The 18271-nt window shown below is 44.7% G+C and overlaps 1 protein-coding gene across 4 annotated transcripts in view; it reads right to left on the bottom strand.

Moving 5' to 3' along the window:
- Positions 1–18271, bottom strand: part of CASK (peripheral plasma membrane protein CASK) — a 629306-nt gene that overhangs the window by 338734 nt on the left and 272301 nt on the right. For all 4 annotated transcript variants that reach the window (XM_089546010.1, XM_089546012.1, XM_089546011.1 and 1 more), the window contains 4 exons: positions 9141–9263; positions 7045–7128; positions 6162–6270; positions 2998–3116 (listed from right to left, as the gene is read on the bottom strand). In XM_089546010.1, the coding sequence (XP_089402136.1) occupies positions 2998–3116; positions 6162–6270; positions 7045–7128; positions 9141–9263 (435 nt within the window). The remainder of the gene's footprint in view (positions 1–2997; positions 3117–6161; positions 6271–7044; positions 7129–9140; positions 9264–18271) is intronic.

Here is an 18271-nt window from a genome sequence, read left to right as displayed (position 1 = left end):
TGAAGAAGCGCGCAAGGAAGCCCCACGGAGAACGTTAATGAATAGCAAGACAGAGATAAGAAATAACGGCTTCGCCTGATTACGAATATCCATTTTTACAACGTTATGCGCCTGATAAAGATATCCTTCAAAAACCACTACTCTGTTCCAGCTCTGGACACTCAGCAGTCGTCAAAAATTTTGCGTTCGTCAGGCGCCTTTAGCGGGCATGCGGAGGTTAGTAACAATTTCTTAGAATGTGAAACTTCCAACTAACCATGAGGATGAAATTGATATGAAAGCAGAAAAGAAATTCACTCGTAACATTTGTCTTTGGCGACGTCATCAATGCCGACAGATTCCTACGCGCTTGATAAAACTAGCGCTTCCGGCACTGGCTTAACAACATCGTTTATTCGTATCGTCTGCCTTGTAAGTATATTCTGAGATTATGTATATCTGGTCTTCAAGAAAAAACACAAAAACGTCTAGAAAACTCTTAAACTTTCATCTATTACAATCCCACAAGCAGTCCAAAGGCAGTAGACAAATATTTATTATCACTGCGTACGCAATTCTTTCAAATAAAACAGTTGCAATCAGTACAAGCCAAGAACAGCACAGTTCGGACTGAAAGATAGCCTTCTGCCCAACCCGTTTGCTGCGACTCTCAGTGAATGGCTCAGAGATGGGGACGCATACTTCAGCCTTACATCAGTTGGACCTATTGTGTTATATTATGTTTTTTCTGCCTAGAATACACAGTTTTCTCTTCAGTCCATGATTACATGAAGCGCACAAAATTTATCTCCCCTCTAACGACTAATATACTAAACAGACACTTTCTATTCGGTTTGTAAAAGATGATATGGGTATACTACAATCTTGAGGCTTAGAATGTCACTTCAAGTGCGTTTGAGCTCTATCTTGTCCACATTTCTCAAATATGTTGCTCCAGTTCAAGCTTCCACTTATGCCGAGGCACATGGTGTCCCTCACATTCACAGTTTGTCAGGCGCGGCGCATTCGGGTAATATAACCCACAGCAAAACTCACCCCCTACAGATGATTGGAGCGAAACTAATGCACTCAAACGGCACTGACTGTTCTTTTGGTGTTTGTAAGAGTTTCTCAGAAACCAGTGGTTATATATATATATATATATATATATATATATATATATATATATATATATATATATATATATATATATATATAGTCGCTGCAGGAGCAGATTTTGCGGGAGAGCTTTTGAAAAGAGCGACGAATAATGAGGCATTTTACACGGTCGGGAGCGGTAGCAGGTGCGTCCTGATAGGTTGGTTTCGCTCACTTAGCTGCTCGCTGCGTTCTAAAGGTCCCCATCCGGGCATAATATACACAACTCTGAACAGAAAAACGAAAAGGCACCGCAATTTTCCTGGCAAGCGTGCTCTGCCTTTAAAATACTCTTATAAAGGCAGAGCACGCTTTACAGGAGAGCAAGAAGAATAGTTCTATGACGGGAAAAAAAACCTCTTCGGCGATCATCGGTGGATTGTTTGAGTGAGTTAACAGCCAAACGTTCGTTATATCCGTGGTTAAGACATGAAAGTTCGTTATGTCCGAGGTGGCAAATTTAGGTTCGTTATATCCGAGGTCCAGACATGAAAGTTGGTTATATCAGAGGCTAACATACGAAAGGTGAAGACACACCGAGATGGCTTACTAAGGTTCGTTACATGTGAGGTAGTATACGAAGTTCGCATAGGCAGTATGCTAACCAGGTTCGTAGCCCGGTGGGCAGGTTACCACTGCCTACTGACAGATGGCGCTCGCCAATTCCGCTTGCACATACCCTTCTGAGATTAATGTATTAAAATAAACGAATGAATAGACGGCTCGTTCATGCCAATAAAATTAAAATGTGCAGAAAATAATAAAATAATTGTCAAGAATATCTTTAGAACAATTTGTCTAAAAGTTACTTTCCAGCTGTGTCGATTTGCACGAAAGCGCGCACAGAACCTCGGGGGCAAAAAGAAAGACGTAAAGGAAATACCATTTCATTTGCCTTCGTTTTGGCGGAAGTCCAGATCAACCAATGAACCCGTTGCGTATGGCAGAGATAAAAAATTACGCCCCCATTATACGCGATTTTCAATACATACGTGAAAAATTGTAAGGTTGGTTTTCTGTTTGAAACGCCATATTGCTACAAGTATATGGGGCGGCTGAATAGGATAACAAAAACGGAAGGATATATTCAGACAAGCCGTACAAAAGGCAAGTCATGCTACAAGACGAAGAATAAAACACGTTAGCCGCGCCAAGTCAATATTAGCAGTAGCTAAGCAAAATAGAAACGATTACAATGAAAACCACAAAATATGAAAATATTCTTAACATATGTACTGATATCTTCTTTATCTTTAAAGGCGCTGTGCGAAGGTGTCTTCAAAATAGTTTTAAAAGAAATCGCGGACGTTTAATGTGGATGCCTTTGTTGCGCAGTTATGTTGTCATATCAAGTTAGAACTCTTTTTTCAATCATAGCAGGGCTTGTGTCATCATGCGTTCGTGCAAGTAACTTTTACTCTTAATAATGTCAAATGGCAATGTGACATTATTTGACCGTTAATGGCCATGAATAACAACACCCTTTAGAATCACAACAGCAGGCCTGTTGCGATTGTGCGTCAAAATCAGTGTAAAAAAGAAAATGCAATGCGCTTCCTCATTCTCGCCGTTTTCGCGTTGAATGGGCCCGTTCAATTCGCTGAAAAGAAGAGACAAACGGAAAGCGCTATGTGTTTCCTCAACGCCAGTGCTATCGCGCACGAAGGGAAGTTTCGTCACGTCTAACGAACGTTGCTAACGAAACGCACGTCAATGAATGGAAATCGCGTCAGCAGCATTGTTGATAAATGAAGAACACTCAAGTCCTTCTCCGTGATCCTGAGTGTGGAGAGAGCTCCGTTGACTAGGCTGAAAAGGAAGAAGCAAGCGAGGAGTGTAAAGCATGCAGCCTCGACTCACGTCCAGCAGGGCATGTAGCTGGGAGTCTTCGAGGACGCTGAGGAGGAAGTCCCGGTCCCGCTCCGAGCAGTCGGTCAGGCAGTGGATGTCGTCTAGGCTGTCGAGAACCGTGGACACCGCTCCTTTTGCGAAGCGCAGCAGCACGTACACAGGTCGGCAGGGGCCATGCGGGGAAAGAGAAACGTGCACTCAAGGCCGTGCTCGCCGGAAAACGACTTTTGCACCTAGACCGTTACCCATCGCTAGCTACTGGCTATGGGTCCAAGCAGTGTTTGCATAAGTCCTGTAGTAGAAAGAAAGAGAGAAAGAAAGAAAGAAAGAAGGAAAGAAAGAAATGAAAGGAGAAGGAAAGAAAGAAATGAAAGAAGAAGGAAAGAAGGCAAAGAAGGAAGGAACAAAGAAAGAAAGAAAGAAAGAAAGAAGGAGAGGAAGAAAGGAAGGAAGGAAGGAAGGAAGGAAGGACGGAAGGAAGGAAGGAAGGAAGGAAGGAAGGAAGGAAGGAAGGAAGGAAGGAAGGAAGGAAGGAAGGAAGGAAGGAAGGAAAGCAAGAAAGGAAGGAAGGAAAAAGAGAAAGAAAGAAACCATGGAAGGAGGGAAAGAAAGAAAGAAAGAAGGAAAGAAAGAAGGAACGAAAAAAAGAAAGGAAGTAAGAAAGAAAGACCCCGAGTGGCAGTTGTTGCTTTCTTTGCCAATGTCTGCCGCGTTTTCTCAGGGCCAGTGGCGTTCGGCTGCCGAGACCAGGGGTGGTATTCTCCCGATGTCGCCTTTTGCGACATGTCGCATTCGCTCTTCGCTGATTGGCTCGAGCAGTGATGACGGCGGCGTGACGACACGGTTCCGCCTTCCTGCTACGTCATCGTGACGTCGCCCCAATTTACTACGCTTAGTCGAACAACGGAATGCGCTAAAGCGATTCGCGCGGGCGACGGGCTACGAAATTAGAGAGTTTTAGTATTGCGGGCTTTGCGTAATTGCGTGAATAGCGGAATAGCGGGTCCAGAGTGCGCATGCGCAGAACGCTAATGAGGAAATAGCGTTAGCGTAGGAACGCAATCGGCAGTTGCGGCTTTTGCGCCCTTAGCGTGAAAACATGGCGGCGTCCTTCCAAGCGAGAGCCGCCCGCTTCAGCCAATTCAGCAGTCCTTGCGATTCCGGTCGGCATGTTTACCGGCGACTACTGGTGTTGTTGCTTTTCACTATGACTTACCTTGCTTCGACGATAAAGTTTAAGCTGCAATTCAGCCTAGTTTTTGAGATACGCTCTCGATTCTGGAGCGCGCAAGCCTAATGGGAAGTCCAGCTACACTGCTACCGTCTGCAACTGCCCGAAACGCAGCCGAAACCTATCACAACCGTCCGGAACGAAACAAAAATGATTTGGAGCTTTTTCGCGTTGTTTTATAGACTTAAATGAAGTAAAGCGAGTTTATATTAAATTTGCAAATGTTTTTTTAACATTACACGTCATGTGATGGCAAATATTCTTGCTATCAAAGATACGAAACTACTGCTGCTAGTGAATCAGCAGTGGTGAATTGTCGCTTCTCGGAGTGAATGAAAGCACCGCCGACGAAAGTGCCGGCGGCGTTTTCCGTTTCTTCGAGCAACTGTACGCACATTCTTAGGCCCCGCCCTAATGCGACATGTCGCAAAAGGCGACACCGGGAGAATACCACCCCAGCGATGTCACTGCGACGGCGGCGACATGCAATAACAACGGTGTACAGTGCATGCTGAAGAAACCCCGCTGATTTAAATTAATTCGGAGCACCACATTATCTTGAGTCTCAGTTGGCCGCAGGCTCCGTTTGCCGTGTAAAAGAAACAGTTAACCGATCGATAAATCTTTCCCATCGACAGTGAGGCATTTCCTCGAAGAAACACGATACTTTGAAGATGGAAATCAAGGTTACTACGTTCGTTTCGGCCCAAAACTACCGTCAAGGGGCAGTGTTCAGCAGGCATTAGAAGGCCGACTGGCAAAACATGTCTCCGCGTTCTTTAAGTTACGTTTCCGAAAGCAGAGTCGTGCAAATGAAACTCGTTTTCTCTCGTTTGAGGGAGCATAAGACATTCTACCTCACTAAAACCAACTAGCGTCCTGCGAAATAAAAGCCGAGCTTCAAAGTTCTAATCCATTTGGTTCAAGCTCACCAAATATCAGAAATTACAATATATAAATGTGATCCACTCTATAAAAGACTGATTCGCTTCCTCAATTGTCCTAGCCAAGAAATTAAAGAACGCGCTTCGGCACGGACAAAGACTTCATTCAATTACATACTCGGAACGAAAAACAGTTCGGCTGGTGTCGCAAGTCCAACAGAATATTATACCCGAGAGAAATCACACCAAACAAATGGAGGTTAATCAGATTTAACTGCACAAAACAACGACTAAACAAATGCATGTGCTCTAAATTGTTACGCAGCAAACAGCAAAGAAATCCAGTAAATAAATATCCATATTATTTACAAGCATGCTGCAAAAAACTCCGATATCATCAATATTTAAAAAAAAAAAACAGACCAAGACAGTGAACTGTGAAGAGCATCCAAATGAAGAGCGCAAAGTTAATTTCGACAACCTGTATTTATTTCATTGCCTCCAACTCAACTATGTTCCCTGCAGGGCGAAGGCGATGTCAAATCAGCCGTGTCCAGCGCGATCGGTTGGCATCCGACCTACGCAAACTCTCTAATCTCACCCGCACATGTGACATTTTGCCGCAAGCTTCTCTTCACTTGCGGTCATTTACGCGTGCTAAAAGCTTTGTCCATGGGTGTTTTCCGCTTCGCATATATATAGAAGCGTCAAACTCTGAGATTTATATCTCCTGCAGTATCGCGGTCGGGACACGAACGCCGCAATAGACATCTAGTCAACAAGGCATGTCAGAACACTTTCGTATACATTGTAGCATTATGTGCGGCACTGCACAAGTTGCTTCAGTATGACACAACATCCGCGACCACACTATGATGATCGTGCAATGATCTTCACAAGAAAATGGTGTGCCACTTCATTACTGTGTTACGTTTATTTGGGGTTTCAAGACTTTTTCCAAAGTAAGCTGCGTACCTAAGTATTCACTTTTACTTGATGTCGAGGCGGCTACTCTGAGTCTTCTTCAGTAACAGGGGATGTGCCCAGCACGGACTCACCAATTGCAGTCACTTCTTCCTCAATGCCTTGGTCCGAGGCCGAGTCTAACGCTGGGTCGCTGTAGAAACTTGTCCACTTTGGGCTTGACACAGCTGCTAACACGGCACCCTGTCAGTCGAGAACGAGAGAAAAAACAGCAAACTATGCGTTAACCGGACACGATGTGACAGCACGCAGCTGGCAAAAGTAAAACGTGCCGAAAAGAACGAAAAATTGGCATAGTTCGTTAGGACCGAAATCATCCCCACTGCAGCTAAACCTTCGCTTTTAAGACCCGTTGAAATCAGTATCGATAGTATCGACAAGCGCGGTAAATGGGTGCTCACGTATTGGCGATACACTTCATATTCCGCATATACATATACAAAGGAAGCAGGGCTTACTTCGATGAGACTTGAAAATTACGCCCCTGTCGGTGATACGAAGCTGCTGCAACTAGTCGACAGTAAAATGATCGGCTGAACGGTCGCTGCGCTCTACAGACTAACCTTGATGATACGCATCATGCCTGAATTCTTGAATATAATACAATTAGTCTTGATCAGATATGCAAAACCCTTTAAGACGAAAGTGTTTGAGAGAAGAGGCTGCTCGTCACGACTTTTAATTAGTTCTTTCCCCTTCAGTGGAGACAGGACAGGCTGTTTGCTTTGCTCTCAGAATATCTGCAAGGCGTTAGTGAGCCAAGCTAAATCTCCAACAGGATAAGAGGTCCTCATGAATATGCTGAAGCAATTCCATTGTGCTCGCGATTTTGTCCGCTAGTGACGCGTGAGGTGCACGTATGCGTTAAATTGAAGATGCCATCAGAAGTGTGCGAACCATTACTGAGTTTCTCAAGCACATCCACACTCAAAAGCAAATTAAAACACTAGCACATACCTTAAGTTTTCTCCTTGCATTGAACTTTCGAAGTTCGTCCACCGTTTCCTGAAGGTGTTCCTTTGGTGCGCAGTGATCCCGATCCTGAGATGATGTCAATTCAAAGAAAAGAGAAGGTGTTTATGAACGACGCCAACCGACCATGACTCGAGAAGTTAAAGCAACCGCATAATGACAAGGCGCTGCCGGTGTGTTTGGAATTGTACTATATGTTTGCCGATGTGTTTGGATGTGTTTGGAATTGTACTAGTTGGCGTGAAATCATGTTAAAAACATGTTAACAATCATGTTATAACACACAACGTAGGAACATGATGACAAAGCACCTCACTGACTATAAAATTTCGACATTGGGAGGATGAGGCCGGAACTCGAAGCTGTGGAAAAACGAAATTCAGGCAATATTCTGTTCGCTTTCATTTTGAAATTTCTTCACTGATAACTCTTGCTGGTGAGCGACGTTCTTTTTTTAGTTCCCTTTGTATCTCTATCCACGCGGCCTAAATATTTGGCTTCAAAAGGTGTTGAAGGACCCCTGTAAGTTGAAAGCTCCTGATTGCAACGTCGGCTTTATAAGGACATAAGCTGGTTCTCTTTTCAAAGCTATCTTTTCTTGGTTTGGTTTTGTTTATGGGGGTTTAATGTCCCAAAGCGACTCAGGCTATGAGGGACGCCGTGGAGCAGGCCTCTGGAAATTTTGACCACCTGGGGTTCTTTAACATCCTCTGACATCGCTCAGTACACGGGCCAAAAATATTTCGCCTCCATCAAAATTCAACCGCCGCGGCCGGGATGGAACTCGCGTCCTTCGGGTCAGCAGCTGAGTGCCATAGCCACTGAGCCACCGCGGTGTACCTTTCTTTGGGGATACCGAACGACTCGCTAGATGGTGCGTGAAATCTAGAAAGGAAAACGGGGCTCTGGGTACCAATAAGATTTGAACCCGATACCTCGCGCATGCAAGGCAGATGCGCCGTAGTAAGGCGAGCATCTGCTGCACTTGTAAACCTACCGGATTCAAAATAATTATGTGCGCTTTCATCCTCATCACACCCAGATTACGTCCCCTGCCCGACAAATGCTTCTCCCATTGATCTGCAACTAGTCCCATGATTCGCCAGCAACGACCAGCTTACGTCTGCAAACTTTCTTGTTTCCTCACCTCCATTGACTCTCTGGTAGCCGCGGTACCGTTTATCCTCCCTTGGTACCGAATACTTCGCTCTCAAAAACCACAGGCTATCTGTTCCCCACATTACTGCCTTATGTCAACGTGAACATACGCGTTCACACTGTGACACGTGTTTACACTACCCTGGATCTTGACACATATTTGCCAAAGCACCAAAGTATTCATTGGCGAGGGTTTAAGAACAAGAAATCTGCGTTTTACATCACCCTAGTTCTGACACTGTAATGCGCGATAATAAGTGTGCCAAGCAACGTGCATGACATCGGCTTTGCACTGCTATGGCGCTGTCGCGTATAGAAACAGTTACCCCGTCTCCATTACTATCTCGTAGAAGTAGCACTAGACATCGAAAGTGTCTAGCTCGAGATCATATTTTACTGAGCTATTTCGATATGCACGTTTTTTTTATTACCTTAAGGTTTTTATTCTCTTTGAACCAGGAGGGTAAAACAGTGCAGTCCTTTCTAGTAGGCATGCATTCTCTAAGACCACGGATTCACGCGACGATATGAAAAGCTAGCGACCAGAGGTACTGTGTACAACGACGCTGCTCCTTGCAGGAAGGCTGAAGATTTTCGGAAAGTCGGAAACAAAATTAAGGCAGAAAACGTAGCGTTAACCTCGGGCTTCTCTCTTTCATCCATTGAAATAGCTCGCACGACACTGTTACGAACAGGTTGGCAGAGCGAATTCTCCAGTCTTGAGTAAGTGTCTGGGACTGAGAGAAATCCTTCATCTTGGAAGTGTCTGAGGAACCTGTTTAACTGTCGCTTGCAGCGAAGTTCTTTTGCGCAGGTGGATGCTCACCAGTAGCTACTGATTTAAATACATTCATGCGTCACTGAGCAGCATTAAAATGCCCACATGCACACTTATAATAGAAACCTTCTCCGTCCGCGCATACCCTGAGCCAAGGGTGGTTGAGCAGTTCCTCGACGGTGTACCGTTCCCGGGGGTCAACGCACAGCATCCGCTGGATGACGTCCTTGCCGTACTTGCTGATTTGGTCCCACTGCCGACCGGTAAGCTGCGCACATGCACCATCATGCAAAAAGTCATGCGAAAGGGATGTGGATGCAAAAAGCCAACGTCAAGATGAACAACACTTTGTATACCATATAGTCAGAATCGTAATACTATGTGTAGCGGTTAGTATTTCAAGCTCCAAACACTTATAATGCAAAATGCTTATTATTTTGACCATTATCATTATTAGTGCTTTTGTGTCCTCGTTCGTGTCCGCAACTAAACATCTAGCAGTGGGCATAGCATAAGATTTCCTTAGCACATCTACTCCTGTGATTGGTTCTGGGTCATTCGTACTTGTTCCCGAGTTCATTCTTTACACAGGCAAACAAATCTGCTCAGTGTCTAAAAATGTATCTTCTGAAAGGGCAGCCTACCAAGAAAGAACGTACAAGAAACTACCACCACGAAGACATCTTCGAAGTGGGCTACACAGCGTACAAACTCGAAACACACGCTGTCACTGCGACATTTGCTTTACGAATCCGGACCTGAGCTAGCGCAAAGTAAGCGCACTAGCGTAAGAAGGAAGGAAGCTGCAGGTTGTGAGCGGGTTTTCACTCGTAGGCGACTCTTGGCAGTCGTCTCAAACGTATCAGTGAAACAAATCTGAAAAACGGTACTGGACACCAACATAACTCATCGTGGTCGAGGCTGCTTATGTCAACTAGTCGGTCTACCAGTGCGCCACGGTGTACTTTAAGTTCTAGGGGACCAAACTCCTTTTCTCGGGAACACGAATTGACGCAGACGATCTAATTTCTTCCCTCCGACACTAGCCTGTTCACATCGATCACAGCTGGTCAATACTTTAGGGTCTATACATTACTGACAACCAGTGGGAGCTATTTTTCACAAGGACCAGCATCCAATGATTTCATAGAAAGATTACACTTCGATCTCCACTTTAGTTTCGAGGAACGCTGTGAATGAGAAGGAAAAACGCGCGGGTATCAAACAACAATCCCAGATATTGAATACTGCGTTTTCCCTACGCGTCGCCATCGATCGCACACAAGAAACGCAAATGCAGTCATCGCTTTTCCGGCAAGCACAGCGCCAGTGAATCAGACAAGAACGTGCAATCTCCAAGTATCCGTTCCGAGAGTAATGATTTGTCTAACCTAACTCAAACCTTCCTAACCTCTCGCTGGTAAGTTTTATCCCGAGTTTTCAGCGCTTCTCTTGCTGTATCAAGTTGGCTAAGCACACTTTGCGTGTCGAGTGCCAAATATACATCGCTCTCAAGGTGCCTGCCTTTCTGGAAAACAATAGCTTGCATAAAGAAAGAAGCATCAGTGGCGTTCAGTCCTAACAATTCTGGATAGCGCATTATGAAACTGCCTCACCGGGCTTCATACAAAAATCTACAAAGATATTACATAACGAATGCAGTAGTAAAACAGTACAAAATCGCAAGACGCGAAAGGAGAATGAAACAGAACTATAATATAACATGCGTCTAAAAAAAGGTATTCAGTTCGCATCCAGTGCAGTTCCCTCATCAATTCAAATCTATAAGTTTAAAATGAGCTGAAATGGTTTTGCAAATAATTAGTGCTTTTCGCAAGGAAAATGATGAAAAACGGTCTGTTTCCTTCCCACAATTGGTGCGTATTCTAGGTAGAATAAGGTTCCTGATAGTCTAAAATATCGTAGCTTGGTGTCCGCAAGTTGCGGCTCAAGAACGCAAAGAAATGAGATGCATTTATTAGTTTGTTTTATACGAAGATACCCCGAATATGTCGGATGAATTCAAGGTGTAGAAAGTATTTGGAGTCAAATGAGTAAAGACTGAACGATTGTTCGAAAGAGCTGAACATTAATATTCATACTACTCGATTTCGTCTTATTTGTAGTGAATTCAAAAGAATGCTGTGTTACCTGAGTATGCTACTCAATATGTGAGATGGGAATGTATGAGTGAGTTATAAAGTATTATTTATGTAGGATGAGTGAAGAATGGAAGAGTTCTGATCAGAATTCTCAAGCCATAGGCTATTCATATTTTGGATCTGATGCGAGCAATATGGAAATGAAACTACTAATGGTGATCTAATAATGGCTGCTAAGAATAATGATGACTCGTTAAATAGGACGAACTGTGGGTTTATGCAAATGACAAGAGCATGTATTATTTGCCCCTGAGGAGAGCTCTCCATTACGAACTTAGTTTTAAATGGCAAACATTGGGATTTAACGTCCCGAAGCGACGCACGGGCTATGAGGGAGGCCATAGCGGAGAGCTGCGCATTCATTTAGACCGGCTAGAGTTCTTAAACATGCGCTGACATCGCGCAGCACACGGGCGCCTTTTGCGTTTCGCCTCAATCGAAACGCGGCCGTCATGGTCGGCATTGAACCCGGATCCTCCAGCCCAATAGCCGAGCGCACTAACCACTGAGCCACCACCACAAGTAAAAATAGTTTTAACACCGTTTATCCTTAACGTGTGATGATGGCACCATAAGTATAAATTAGCTACATCTTTGTTAAATTTTAATGCAAGACCTGCTATGCTGTTATCAGAACTATATAGCATGGTATAGTCAGCGTATAACATGCATTGAAATAAAATTAGATATTTCGCAGAACTCAAATTGCATGGGGGCGAAAATTCATCCTTTCGGTGCGTCCATGTTAGAAATCTTAACTTCAGAATAAACGCCAAAAAACTCAAGCAATCTGAGGTCTATTAGATAAATAACTTTTCACTGTAATAAAGTATCAATCCCGCCGCGGTGCGTCGAATGCCGGCTGTGACAGCGCACTGCGAAACGCAAAATGGTCGTGTGCTATGCAGTGTCAGCGCACGTGGTCTAAATTAATCCGGGGCCTCCCCTACAGTGTCCATTAGAGTGCCATGCGTCGCTTCGTGAAGTTACAACCCACGTGCCATATACCCCATCTAATCTTTCAACTTTTCAAATTATTAAATTAAATTGAATTGAAATGATTATTAATAGATACGCAGAATTATTGCGCCCAAAGCTTTCAACACGTAATAAAGAACGACCAAGCAAGTTTATCCGCGTCTGTGGCCGCATTTATTTGATCAGATTATTCGCGTGTATCTATTTTACTAGTCGTGTAAAAAAATTGATTTGATTTCGTTTAGTTTAATAACTGTTAGCTCGGTCGAAAAACCTGGGCGAAAGCCTAACTGACTTAATAAGTGAATCTGTAGAAGTACTCATTTAGTTAAACATGTGTCTATTATCTTTGTTGCATATTTACTGAAAAATGAAAATATACAGGTCGGTCGGTAATTTTCTAGGAAGAAGAAAATGATTATTTTCCGCGTGCGAATTTTTCAATAAAAGTAGAAGTTTATAATGCGGTGAAAATTAGTTTAATTGGTTTATGCCATCAAGTACAGCGCTTGTTAACTTTAGATAGCGTATAGCGTCAACGATTTCCTGTAGTGTTGTGGGGAAAAGAAAGAATTAATGGAGACGCTATGAGCATTCAAAGCTGCTGAAGCTGTACAACAAAGACACATCCAAAATATCTTGTCCTTGACCATCTTTCGGCCTGACACATTCCAATGCGACATCCAAGGTGCATATCAAGCTTTAGCTCCATTTATCACAAATACTTTTTTTTCTTTAGTTTCCTGGCCTTGGACACTGAAAAGTAATATGTTTTTAACATACCGAGCTCCCCGCTGTCTACTCATTCGTTCTTTCCGATTCAACGTTATTGTTATTATTAACTATGCCAAATAAACACCACCAATGTTCGTTCTCTAACACACAACAAAAAAATTGGCAGTAATTTAGCTGTGGTTAAACCTAAGGCTGTGGCTAGAGTTCCATCCAGACGGAACCACAATTCGCGCTAGAGTTCCGTCTAGACGGAACTACAACTTGCGCCAAAGTTCCGTCCGGACGGAACTGCATGTAGCGATGGTGTTCCGTCCAGACGGAACTGTATCTTAAAAGAGTAGAAAACTGAGCTAGTTGGTTCGTAATTCTTGGTGGGTACAGCCGAAATAACAAGACGCAGACACAGAAAGGAACACGTAGAGCGTAGACGAAGCAGCTTCGTCTACGTTCTACGTGTTCCTTTCTGTGTCTGCGTCTTGTTATTTCGGCTGTACCCACCAAGAACTGTATCTGACACCATAGAGTTCCGTCCAGCATTATCTGCCACAAGAGTTATGTCAAGACGGAATTAAGGCTGGTGTTAGGGATTGAGAAACCAGTTTGCTTGCGGACTTTTGCATGTCCATTTAAAAAAGTGGCAATCCTGTTCCGCCTAATGTGTGACAGGATATTCTGCTGCATCATTTTATTTTCCAAGCAGTCAGTGAGAAATGGCAATAGATTGAGTTTTGGCTTGGGTTTGTTGGTGCGTTCGCATGATGCTTGTTGACCGTTTGTGTACGTCTTAGTCTTTTTCGCGCTACCGTCATCTTGCAGCACAAATAGCGACAGGGCTTCACACCACTTCGCGAAGAGTTTCTGCACTCTGCTACTAGCAGTGTCATTTTCCCGATCCTGCATGCATGCATGGAAGTTATACCTTCGAGGATGTAACTAAACGCAGTAGGCGGACAGATATTTTGGTGCCGTATGCATGCGTAGAGAGAACATCTGGATACAGCTTGGTCAACTGGTCATTCCAGACGCAAAGAAATGGTTTATGTGGGTAGAAATCACCCATTTTGAATAGTATGGGCCGTACGGACATTGGACAGTTTTAGTTTTACGTACGTAGAACCTTCACGCACGTAAACGTGAGCAGTCTACGTAGCGTACGCTCGTGTCGCTTCGTACAGCTTAGCTACACGTACAGGACGCAAACTGTGTAGATTTGCCATAGAACCTAAAAAAATGCGCTAGCATGTTGAGCCGCGCCATCTAGTACAGGTAAAGAAAACTAATTTTGCTTAGTCGAGCTGCTTGGAGCGGAGCCAGGCCAAGCCGCAGTGCGGGCGCTAAATACTTTCCCTCTTTCCTCTGACAAACGTTGAGCGATTTCATTCCACCGAACTGTATGTTGCATGTTATCTTCAAAGGGACTGCATTCTTTCACGCCCCGCATCATATTTAAATCACCGCTTTTCGAGAAGCGAAGGCGCGCTGGTGTTCCACTCATGTTGACGACGTCTGCGTATGCAGCCAAAACGTGCACTGTTTTGCTTTTCCCGCTGACTGTACCGAGGGTCTCGCGATATCCCGCTAGGTTTCGAGCTTCGCGTGGTCTCGCGAGACCGTCGGCACACTCGTTGCTATGACGACCACAAATCCTTCTCCGTCAGGCTTAGAAGCTGCTGAAACGGATTTCTATCTGGAAAACTAAAGCTGGTTCTCACTTAAAACGTCATGCGAGAGCAAGAATGGACCAATTGAAGGCAAATACAGCAGCTTACAGCACGATACCACGTCGAGGGATTAGCGACGAAGCTGATATCGTTGCGAAGCGGGCGGCCGCCATCTTGCCAACGCCACGTACGCAACCAACGTGAAGACCGCAACGCAAAGATCCGAATCTCACGTACGTCCGTGCGACCCACACAGACACTTCACGTTCTGCGCATGCGCACTGGTGACCCGTAAGCGCTCTACTTACGTGAAGCTTCTGTGTACGTGAAACTAAAACTGTAGATTGTATGGACGGAACTCTAGCTGCAGTAAATATTCCGTCTGGACGGAACTGCAGCAGCAGCAAATGTTCCGTCTGGACGGAACGCTAGACACTCCGTAAACCCTAATTGTGTTTCGAAAGCAACAGCTTGGCTACGCTTGTGGTGTTAGCTTGTGGTTAAGCGTTTGGTTTAGCTCCATTGTATAGACACGACAAGACATACTGTTCAAGTAACTACTGGGCTTTTATTGCTTATGCCAATGAAGACGCTGCGATGATCACTGAAGTAGTGGGACTTGGTTTCCACTCTGCTGACGACGTACTCTGTGTAAAACCGAGCCTAAACTGCTTCCCCAATGTCTGGTGGTTTGAGGTTGGAACTGGCTCAACTCGAGTAGAAACCGTTCCTCTGCAGCTTGAACGAAGGATTGATTGATTCTTACTTAAGATTCATAGATGGCGGCGAGTCCTCATATATCACTACCAGCTCAGTCGCGCAGCGGTTAAGTGATGCGCCACTGTACTTGCAGGTGGCTGTTTCTTCCCCAGACACCCGTCGGGATTATGCGACCCATGTTGCTCTCCCCGAGCAACCTCTCGCGCAGATGGCACGACGCTCGTCCGAACTTACCCGAGCTTACCCGGGTAACTCGTGTAAGCACGGGTAGTAATTCGGGTTGCTATGCAACGGCACAAGATCGCACGTGCCTGGCAGAGCTCGGCTGAAACAGTTGCTAGGCAACGGCTGTTCAAGGCTATTCGTGCCTACCGGCCACCGGCTACGCAACGAAAACCTGGCGTAATGTTGCTAACGCAACAAAAAGCACTCGCAGACACTGCTAGCATTCCTGAGTGTTACGTGCACGAAGATAGCTTCTGCAGTTGTAGATCCTTAGCCACCCATTGTGTCCTGTCCTTACGAGCGGCTGAGAACTACACAAATACTACACACAGTCTACACACCCCTTAAGAGTCATTAGACTGCTGTCGTCTCAAAGCATCGGCTTTTAGAGCAGAAAGCGGCGCATCGCGGCGGTTATAATTTCTCGGGCAGCATGCACTTGTTACAAACAGTGCGAGAGTGCTAGACTATAATGACAAAGTGCTGAAGAGCTTAATGGCGGGCGGAACTACCAAGCGCCAGTTATCTCCAACTAAAAAAATTGTTTACCACGCAGTGAACAACACTTACCGGGTGTAGTAAGACAAACCCGCATTCTTACAGATAGGCAAAAGCATAAAAAGCGCACGTACCAGCATGTAAAATGGGACCTTCATTGCAACAATGTGTTTTCAGCAGAGCTGAACGCGTCTTAGAGTTCTTACGCTGAGGGCTAACAGTTTTCACGTATGATAGGCTTTAGATTTAAACTGACCTGCGCTTCTGTCTATGGTCATGGAATTTGAAATGATTAAGATGCAGCAACTCGCCTTTAATTATTGAAGGCCGATCTTTTTTTCACTGAGTCATTCATTCATGGATTTATTTCATTACCCTCAAGGCCGTAAGGAATAACAGAAGGGACAAGGGGTACATCACAATAACGAGCCGAATAAAATGTGCACACAATTGTGGCGGCAAATAAAAGGACAGCACAGCAGAGACCACCTTAAAAAATTACGAAAATTTTGAAAAGAGGTTCGACACGGTAGTCTTAAAATCATTTAATTAATTTATGTGCACTACATGTCGAGGAAGGCGGTTCTAGCTCGAAGTTTGAGAAGAAGAATCAACTATATTTGCGGCGATTATCGATGCTAGGTGAAACATAGAGGGTTCTTAGTGCCCTGCACTTAAGGGAGGGATTCATGCAGCAGAGATTGTGAATGAGACATGAACGATGAACTTCTATCAGTGTGAAGGGAGTAGTGATGGTTAAACACTTTTAATAACGATGGCGCTGGAGTTAGGGCCAGAACTGTAGAGCATGAAACTCGGCGCACAGTTTTGTGCACATTAAAATTGATATCTCAGCGGTTTAAGGTCAACGTCAACATGCTACCTGTTCTAATTTTGACGAAACCAGTTTTATATAATAACAAAAATAATTTCACTGAACTTGTAGAAAGGCAGAAATTATGGCGTAGATAGCCAAAAATACTGTTATCCTTCTTAGCAATAAATTCAACATGATGTTTCTAACAAAAGTTAGGAGTTAAATAAGCTGTAAATTAAGCTGTTTGTGCAAACACAGTGACCGGAGTGTAATTTTAAGTTCATATGTAGCTGCTATGACACTAAATCGAGAAACACACATGTATCGTCTGTTGCAAAAGTTTACAGTCCACCGCGCCGTACATTTCAATGGCGCGGTGGATTGTAAACTTTTGCAGCAGACGCACATATACTCATTAGCGTTAAGCTTTATGTTATGTACCCTAAGCTACACTGCACCAAAGCTTCCTTAATATAGGACTAAAGAAGAGGAACGCCAGAGTAACTGTTAATTTCATGGTAAATAACTCAATCATTTGCAAAAGGCACACAGAAGAAGATGTGTTTATCGGCAAGTCATTTATATAAATGAGAAAAGGTAGAGACCCAAAATCAGAACGAAGGCAACACGTGAAACAAAAAGACAGGAACAGTAGTCAGTTCGCTTTTCTTTTAAAATAAGGAGGACGGCTGGAGCGAAAACTCTGCAGCCGCGGAATGACTTCAAGATCGAGGCTGAGATTTCTGAATTTTAAAAGCAGTAATTGGCAAGAACCTTTATCGAGCTTTTTCTAAGTCGGGCAATATAGTTTTAAGCACGAAATGCTTTTAGCTCCCGTTGTCGGCAGTGTGGTGACGTCACGCCGAGACCGAGAGCCAACATCCGGGCACTGAATGCCACTCATCCGGGCACTCAAACGAGAGCATCCGGGCACCGTACGAGATTTAACGAGACTCTCTAAGAGAGAGGGCCGCGCTTCTGCGCCGTCCCCAAGGATGGCGCTGCGGTCCCACTCTCACGCATGTAAAAGACCGGCCACTGGGCCTTCAGCTCATGACGTTTCCCCCTTTATCAGGCAGATGTATACACGCTCGCGGAGTATTCGAACGCGCTGCATATACATTCTTGTCAGGCCTGCGTCTCGCCATGTCTACGTAAGCTTCTGCATCGTCCTGCATTTCAGTGCCACCACCATCACAGCTGCTTAAGCCGAGCAATGGAGCCTGATAAAAGGAGAGATAGGAAGCGTCTTGCGGAAAGCGATGGCTTTGCGAGTGATACGCCACAGCAGAAGACTGCTCGCCCCTGCCGACAACGCCATGATTATGCGGCCGCTCCCGAAAGCGACAAGGCCGCCACGGTTCGCGGCTGCCTACCTAAGCCCGCACTATTGCAGGCGGTCGCTTCGACGCAACATGAAGAGTGTGGCGTGGTGTGGTGTGTTGAATACTAGACCCATCTCAAGATTTTGACTTGTACC

This window comes from Amblyomma mixtum, chromosome 5 (genome assembly GCF_055824585.1).
Source record: "Amblyomma mixtum isolate Tamu chromosome 5, ASM5582458v1, whole genome shotgun sequence".
Taxonomy (NCBI): Eukaryota; Metazoa; Arthropoda; class Arachnida; order Ixodida; family Ixodidae; genus Amblyomma; species Amblyomma mixtum.
The sequence above is the reverse complement of the archived record's forward strand: the minus strand, read 5'-3'. Positions and strand labels throughout refer to the sequence as shown.